This window comes from Xiphias gladius, chromosome 15 (assembly GCF_016859285.1).
Source record: "Xiphias gladius isolate SHS-SW01 ecotype Sanya breed wild chromosome 15, ASM1685928v1, whole genome shotgun sequence".
Taxonomy (NCBI): Eukaryota; Metazoa; Chordata; class Actinopteri; order Istiophoriformes; family Xiphiidae; genus Xiphias; species Xiphias gladius.
The window spans coordinates 25,579,416-25,588,243 of NC_053414.1; the positions used below are offsets into that span (position 1 = coordinate 25,579,416).

At 41.7% G+C, this 8,828-nt stretch overlaps 1 protein-coding gene across 1 annotated transcript in view; it reads left to right on the forward strand.

The window, feature by feature from the left end:
* Positions 1-8,127, forward strand: part of LOC120800406 (xylosyltransferase 1-like) — a 79,865-nt gene extending 71,738 nt beyond the window's left edge. Inside the window, exons 10-11 of the mRNA XM_040146490.1 lie at positions 2,545-2,878; positions 6,700-8,127. Of these exons, the coding sequence (XP_040002424.1) occupies positions 2,545-2,878; positions 6,700-7,022 (657 nt within the window). The 3' untranslated portion in view covers positions 7,023-8,127. The remainder of the gene's footprint in view (positions 1-2,544; positions 2,879-6,699) is intronic.
* Positions 8,128-8,828: the final 701 nt, after the last annotated feature.

Sequence of the window (8,828 nt, forward strand, 5' to 3'; positions counted from 1 at the left end):
GCTGCCCACTCGTCTGGCCTGAAATGTTTGAAAAAGTGGAACAGAACTTGGACTGCTGCACTTCTTGTAGATAATTAATGTTGCGCTTAGTTGGTGCATGTTGCAGAATAAACTGCGGGCAAGAACAAGAAGCACGTCCCGGGGGTCCCTCTCCTCTCCGCAGCATGTGAATATTGTCAGAGTCTCTCTCTCACAGCTCCAATATTAGTCTGCCGTCTGCAGGCTCTCTCCTAGTGGATTACAATGAGATTCATCAATACTCCCTTCATTTCTTTCTGGGGCTAAATACGAGAGTACTGCCAATCAGTTGGGGATGTAATGCGTGCCAGCGAGTTAGCCTTAAATAAAGTAACGAACTACACAGGTGCCAGACAGGAGAGTTGAAGTACCAAGGTCCAAGGGGCAGAAATGGCACAGGCCATTCCAATAATTGAGATGAAAGTGAGGTGTCTTTTATAGACACCTCACTTTCACCGTGTGCTTTATCAGACACACACGGTCTTTCTCTGTGTGTCTCATTTATGCGAGTTGTGTCTATTTATACTGTACATCGCAATCTCAACTCTCAGAGGATGTAGTACAGAGTCAGTTCCAGTCAGCCATTGATCGTCCAGCAGGGCGAGGCTGTGTTAATCAGCTACCATTGTAAGAATGAGTGCTTCCCAAAGCCGCCATCCTTCTCACGTTTCTGCCAACACCCCAGACATCTTTTACTGTCAGTGCATGTGTGTGTGTTGCACAGACACAACTAAAGCACAGACAATGACGGATCTGAATATTGATGTGATTATTATTGATCAGTAATAGGACACAGTAACTTACACAAGTCGGCAAAACCCCCCTGTCTCTCCGAACAGAGAGCAAACCGAATCTGTTATAGTTTTCTAGGGAACACAGAAGCTCATTCTGGTTGGACAGTACATATCAACATATTTGTTCCAATAATCAATTTGTCAAACATACATTTCCCATGCATATGTTTAGGAAGGAGGAAACCAAGGGCTCAACAACTTAACTTCATTAATCACCACTAGTCCAGTACAGTACTACTATCTTTGGTCATGAAGAGACTGAAGTCTTGCTCTTCTGTTTACATCAACATACATAAGACACAAACTATCTTTTTGAGCTGAATCTGGGTTTAAGTTGAATTCTTCTTTAAAAATGATATTTAAATGATAAACCCACTTACTTTTCTCATTTTCCATCACTGCCTCCCTCTCTATCTCCCTGTCTCCGCCGTCAGTCTCGATCGCTCCATGTCTCTCTTCTGCACACCGCCCAGCTTTGCAATCTCTGCAATCCAACACACATACACAGATCACACCTCTTCAGTTACCTGTTGTGACTGCAATGAAGACATTCAAATCAGTTGTACATATGTACCTTTCCTGTTCTTGAAATTTATTCTTTGTTCTTTCTCTTTTGTTTTTTGCTTTATTTCATTTTAATTGACAGATCTTTGTAGAGTGAGAGAATCAGTTTTCGATTGTCAAATCATAAATTCAAAAGAATTACATACCCTATAATTCTCAGTTCAGTCAAACAAACAAACTGGATAACTTATGTACACTAAATGTTAATTATGTAAGCTTACAAGATGTAATATTCTTAAATTGGCTCATTGTTCCACTGGCAGTCCTCCAGTGTGTTACAGGCTGGCAGCTACTTCTATGTTCTCCAGCCAGAGGCACTGTACGGTATGTCTCATAATTCACCAAAGATATATTTGACTTTGGTATTATCTGTTACATTTTTATGTTCAGTTCATTTATCTCAAAACTGTCACAGAGAATGCAGCGTTCTCAGTCTTTGTGGAAGCTTTGAAACCTCATTTTTATGGTTTCCTCCCTTGACTCCCTTTTTTTTTCTGTCAGAAAGGCTGTGGTCGGATATAATCACCGTCTTCCTCTGTTTGGGGTTTTTTTTCACTGATGTCAGGTTGTAATCGTCTCCACTGTAGTTTCTCCACTGTAGGACATATACTGTTCACACTGGATACTGGTGTTCATTGCCTTCCATCTCTCTTTCTGTCGCTCTGAAATGTGTTCAGAGAGCAAACAGGGATTCATTTGATCTGCACCCCACGGGGATATGGTTAGGGTCTGATCATACAGCTTCCTAAGCCTGCACGTCATATTCCTCGTCAAAGATATACCAGCAACTGTGGACAAATTGATTCAAACGTGCCGGACGAAACAATCAGGGTAGTCAGCCTCTGCATATTATAACATTATATAACGTCTGTGCGGAGGGCTGGGCTTGAGTGTAGTGTTGTTTGATGAAAAATGCATGCTGAAGATTATTTCCCATGATAATTCAGTGTAGATATTAGTTATCTTAGTAGTATGGTCAAATGGTGGTGCATGCACAGAGTTTGTTAGTTATTTATGATCACTGTGCACTATATTGTATGCAGTAGCAGGAGTGAATTTATATACTCTCATCTCTTGTTCTTTTTGCCGTGTTTTCTCTCCTTGTCTCTGTTCTTACCCCATTCTGTCACTCATTCTTTTCGTCCCGGTTCTTTCTCTCCACTGTCAGATCGGTACAGAGTGGGACGCCAAAGAACGTATGTTCAGGAACTTCGGCGGCTTAATGGGGCCCATGGACGAGACCGTGGGCATGCAGAAGTGGACTAAGGGGCCTAACATCACTGTCACGGTCGTGTGGATCGACCCCACCAACGTCATCGCAGCCACCTATGACATTCTGATCGATGCCAGCGCCGAGTTCACCCACTATCGCCCGCCGCTGAACCAGCCTCTGCGACCTGGAGTGTGGAGCGTCCGCATCCTGCACCACTGGAGCCCTGTGGCTGAGATGAACTTCCTCATTGCCCCGCTGTCCCATAACAAACACCAGCCCATACGACAAGGTGAGAAAGTTCTCTAAATAGCTTCTGTGGTTGTCATGAGGCTTATTTGTGACTAGCACTTGCCATTTGTTTCATCTTTAATACAACACAAAATGACTACTGATTGTTGGGGGGCTAGATTGGGGGATCAAAGACCTTCTGATAATATGCTGCCCCTATTTGTTTGGCACATGAATTCGACAGTCGGCCAATTCTTGCACATTGCCCCTTTAACAATCATTCATCCAACAAGCACCTGAGGTGTTACTCTACATGACAAACATTTCACTACACATCTAAGTTTAGTGGAAGCCCCACACTGCACACATAGACCTGCACAGTGCAATTTAATACAACAGCCCTGAAATAAATCCTGTATTTGCGAAGCTTGTAACATTGACCCTTTGTTGACACTGTGTCACAGAGGAGTTGGCTTATCATTTTTGTGGATGGATTTTGTGCTTCTTGTAGTGTGGCAGTGTAAGTGCATTCACTCCAGCGGTGTATTTAAGTAGGATTTGGAGGTACTTGTACTCTGAGTTTATGTTAATTATAACATAAGTTCCTCGACATGTCAGAGAGTGATATAGTATGATATATTTTCTTAAAGCAAGTGTAAAAATCAGCCTCTATGGTGGGATAATTTCAACTTGTTTTAATCTGAGTTAAGTGGTTTCATAAATATTCTGAAATGAGCAGTGATATCCTGTATTTTGTCCTCTTGTCTAAAGACATTTATTTCTAAAAAACACCTAAAGCAGGTTGATTTGTACAGGAAGCAAGTTGCAAGTTGGCAAAATAATCTAACTAGACTGGCAGATTCTTTGCATCCATTATTTTAAGAAAAAGAAAACCTTTAGGAATCAGTCATTACTTAATAATTAGTTTATGAAATGGGCATTTTTGCAGCGTACAACATAATATGATCATCGTAAGTAGTAGTTAAAATGACCTCCACCTCAGAGTAAAATGCTATTGAGAGGTGATTGCATAATAATCCAATAATACAAAATATTAAAACACTATGAAAGGGGTCATTCTGGGGAACAAGTACTTTTACATGTGATACATTTTGGTAATTATACTTGTTTACTTTTACTTAAGTGACATTCTGAATGCAAGGAGTATTTTTACAGTGTAGTATAGTTACTTTTAATTCCACCACTGAGTGTACTTAATATTTTGGTGCACAAAACAAAGTGAGACTTGAATCCACACCTGTCTAACCCAGTTTCAGCCAAAACAAGATCATTATAAGCTGTAAAAGGATAATATTAGTTGCATATTATTTCAGAGTGGAAGCCATTACATGGGCACTAGTACTTGTAATAAATCCATGATGGACAGGCTCATTTTAGCTTTGAATCTAACCAGCTGTCTCCCTTTATCTGTTATAGATCAATAGTTCGTATACAGGATGCTGAAAATGAAAATGCCAAGCTTGAGTTCACACAATGGTTGTGGTTGACGGACTGAGAGAGAATCCATATTCAGTTTACTTTCTCAGTATTTTCCCTTTGGTAGACATCAACATTTTGTTTTTGAGCAGCCAGAGAAACATCGCAATCACTGTGGAGTAACGATTGCCAGTTTAGGTGTTCCGAAATGTCTACAGAGACACACACATACACACATAGCCTCGTATTTGCAGTGATGCCCTTTCTAATCAAGCCTCTGGGCCTCTGCAGACCCGGGTTGTTTGTCATCAAGTCACCCCTAATAACCCAGCGAGCTGCTCATACATACTAAACAGAGTGTTAAACAACAGCGCACTTAGCCCTCCCAAAACAATGACACAATTAAATCAATCAGCCAGCATGGATAAGGGGCAGGACTGCATTGTTCTAGTCCATGAGCAGCCAGTTTGCGCTGAATTTCACATGAGCGTTGAGACGCTAGCTTCGGCATAATCGCGTCTTTCTCTCTTTAATAATCTCCCTGAGCCGTTTTAATGATGAGGAGAAACAACAAATAAAGTTCTAGCCCTTGTCTTTAACCTGAGTCTCATTGGGGCTGTGGGGGGTCTGTTGTGAAACAGTGTGAGTCAGATATTAATCACTAGTTTACGGATGTTTAGGTTCGTTTGCATTATGCAGTTATGCTCTTCCCTGCAGTGTTGTAGCTCAGTTATAAGATTAGTAGTGTCAGATACACTCAGCTGCCTATTTAATAGGTGCAACTATCTGAAACTAATGCAGCCTAATGCAGCAGTCCCGCAATAAATCCTACCTTCGCGAAGGTTATAATGTTCAGTTTTCTTGAAACAGTTTTAGAGAGGTGTTAATTCAGTGGTGATTGATTGAGGCAAATGGAGTGGACAAAATGCAAAACATTATAACGCTAAAACCCGACCATTATAACCCACATGAAGGAAGGATCGATTGCTCGTAGAAATGAATAGGTACTGAGTTCTTTTACTTGAATAAAAGTAGCAATATCACAGTAAAAGCAAAAGTACTTCCTTTAAAATCTTACTGAAGTTCTGAAGTATTATCAAAATTACTTCAATTATCAAAAGTAAAAGCACTCTGTATATAGATATTGCTGTAAAACTGACATTCCTGAGTCAGCTCATTGACTTTAGGACTAGCTACAGTTGCACGATATTTTAGCATGTCACAGATAAACAATTCAGTTGTTTTCTCGCTAAAGTAAAACAAAGCGTACCTCACCAGAACAAAATACCACTTACAGTAAGTACCGCTTGTGGCCACAGTGGTCACTGTTCAGCCAATGTTTCACAGTCTCGCTTTAAGTGCATCAGAAAACATTAATTCGTTAGATTTAGGTTGTTTCCTTGAGTGTTGGGGCGACGCTTAGGTTTATATGAGGTAGAGTTAAATTATATCCATATATATTGCATATTTTACAATGTAAGGATACATAATTATTTGTTAAATAGCATTATCAACCTCAGTGTCTTTAAGTGGAGTTTATAGTCATTAAGTAATAATCCTGTGTGTGTGTGTGTGTGTGTGTTTTGTAATGTCGGCTTTAGTCTTAGCTGTTCCATCCACCCGCCTATAATTTACTGCCATGTCTGGCACCAGATTTCCCTCCTACATGCAGTGCCAGTAAAACTTTATGGCGGGGCCTTCCACCAGCATTGGCAGACACTTGCTCACACGCACAACTACACTTTTCCATACACAAACACAAAACTTTACACAGATGCCTGACTTCATAACACACACTGCCGCCACAAAGCTAGCTGGCATGAAGTTGAATATTGCCTCGCCTGTCCTGGTGGAGTACCTCGTGTCTGACTGAATCTTTCTGTCACCAGTGCATGAAAGGCGCTGATGTCTGCAAACATCTGGGTGTGAAGGAGTTTGTGTTCCACAGCCACGCTTAGAGGGGATGGCTAGCGCCCCAGTTAGAGGAGCTGTGAGGAATTTACAGCTTCACTGGAGCTCAGGGTGGAGAAGGTGTTTTAAGGAGAGGTTTTGTCTACATTTTCTGTCTTCCTGCAGAGTCTGACCATCATGGGAAGAAAGAATGAGGGCACGTCTGAGTATTTCTGACTGCTTTCAAAAAGTCAGCATTGCAGTGATTTGACATACCGCATCAAAGACTGAGATTTGGGGAGTCCAGTCACAAAAATCAATCCAAGCAAATTAGCAACCAGTTAAAGCTCTTTAAATAATAATCAAGCAAATCACGTTCACTGCTTTGATATTTTTCCATTCATGTCTCCTTTTTTTCTTTTCCTCCCTTTCCCTTCAACTCTTTTTCCCCTTCTGCAATCCCTTCTCTCTGTCTGGCTACTGATTATCAACTCTTCGCACATCATTTATGTCTTTCTCCCTGTTCTTTGTTTCTCCCTTCCCACGTTTCGCCAGAGGACACTCTGAAGCTCCACAACGGCCCAGTGAAGAACAGCTACATGGAGCAGAGTTTCCACGGCCTCAACCCGGTGCTCAACATCCCTGTGAGCCTGGGCTACGTGGAGCAGGCCAAGAGGAATGCGGCACTGACCGGCCTGGAGCTCGAGCGTTGGATAGACAGCCTGGTGGGCGAGCTGTGGGAGGCGGCCGACGTCTGCGCCGTGGGCCCTACCGCCTGTCCCGTCATGCAGGCCTGCTCCAAGAACCCATGGAGCTCCCTGAGCCCAGACCCAAAATCCCAGCTGGGTCCACCGCACGCAGATGGGCGCATCAGGTAGCAATGAGGCCTCCAGCTGGATGGGAGGCCACGGCAAAGGAGATTCACTGTTGATTTTTATTTATTTAAGGGGTTTGTTGCAGGCGGGGGAGGGAAAAGTGTTCCTCTTCCGTCTCGGGAGGAGAAGCAAACAAAAGAAAAGGTGGATTTTTTTTGGGGGAGGTTGATGAGGGTGTCTGGACAGAGAGCAAGGAGAATGATTATCAGACCCTCCCACGGGGCTCCTCCTTTTAGTGGATTATGCTGGCTTTGCTATTTCAGTTTCTCCGTGTATTTATTTTTCTTCTCATGGCTGAGTTTTACTGTGATCAAACGTTTGCAATTTTCGAGCATCTATTTTGCTGCTGAATGAATTATGAAGTCAGCTTTTAAAGCCCTGCACGGGGCACAGCGGCCATGTGAGTGTGGGATGTTGACACTTGGAGCAGACCAAGATCTGCTGCAATAAGGCCTTAGCTGCAAGACATGTTTCAGGAGGTAGCCTGGTATTGAATTAAATGTGCCTCCGTAAGGTTTATGTCAGCATAAACAAAATGAGATGATATCTGAATGTTCAGATAAACCCAAACAGTGGAAAAGATTATTTTGATACGACTCAAGTGCAGCACCGTTGAAAGCAAATTCCCACTTACGAAGAAACTTTGAACAAGAAATATTTTAGCATTATTAAAGCCAATTACTTCAAACCTCTGATTTTCTAATAGTTCGGTGACTCAGTTAGGAAGTCAGTAGAATAAATCAGTAACAGCAGCGAAACTTCCTTCAGCTCAGTGCCTGATCGGGATGTGGAACTGTTGTTGCTGGGCGAACCATCTGCTGCTGTCACATTTCGTGAATATGGAAAAAAGAGAACTGCAAATACAGAGGCCTTCCCAGCATAATTACAACTATTTGGCTTATACTAGATATTTAATGTAGACACAGTGGTGTTCTAAATTCATAATTGTTTCATTTGTGGTTGTTGTAAGATAGTATTTTAAGACTTAACATTGGCAGAGCTTAATGAAGCCCAGATGTTGTGACAGGCAGAGGACAAAGAGAGCATTGTTTTGTCCATCTTGGTTTTTTTTTTTACCAAACTGCCTCAAACTTGAAACACATTTATCTCAAGCTGACCTTAAAATTCTCCTCCTTGTATTCAGTGTCTTCTTTTTTTTTTTTTTTTTTTTAACTTTTTCTCCAGTCATTTCAATGATACTTTATGTTGTACATAATTATTCAAGAAGTCTCAAAATTTGTGTGAATGGGGGAGGGGGGTGAGTCCATGAGTCGCTATTTATTTATAAGTTTATATTAATACTGATAATTTTAGTCAGTGACTAAATAACTGCGACGCTGCCTTGGCAGCATGATAAATATTTTTTTGTAAAGAAAGCCGCCTTTATTTACAAAGGCCAACACCCCAAACTTATACTGTACCTTTTTATGGCCCGCACTTGTGTGTTAGTCAGTGTTGTCCTGTCTGAATAGATCTTCTTGTCTCGGGTTCTTACATGGCTGTCTGCCAAGTGCATCACAAGAGAAAAGCCCCCTTGACCTATGAGGTCGGAGGTCGGCTGCCTAACAACCTCTCCAAACAGAGAAGGTGAACAAAAACACTCCTCACAAGCGAGCACATCGGGCGACGTCTGGATTGAAGGAGAAACTGTGCTTTTTTGGTGTTTTATGGTTCCTGTCAGTTTCAGAATGATAGTGAGTGGTAGTGGTCTTCATGCTGTGACAATAATGTGCAATTTCAAGTGAATATTATATTGTGTCTTGATTGCAAAATGCCTAATTTATTAGATGGGTCTATGGCACCTTTTTC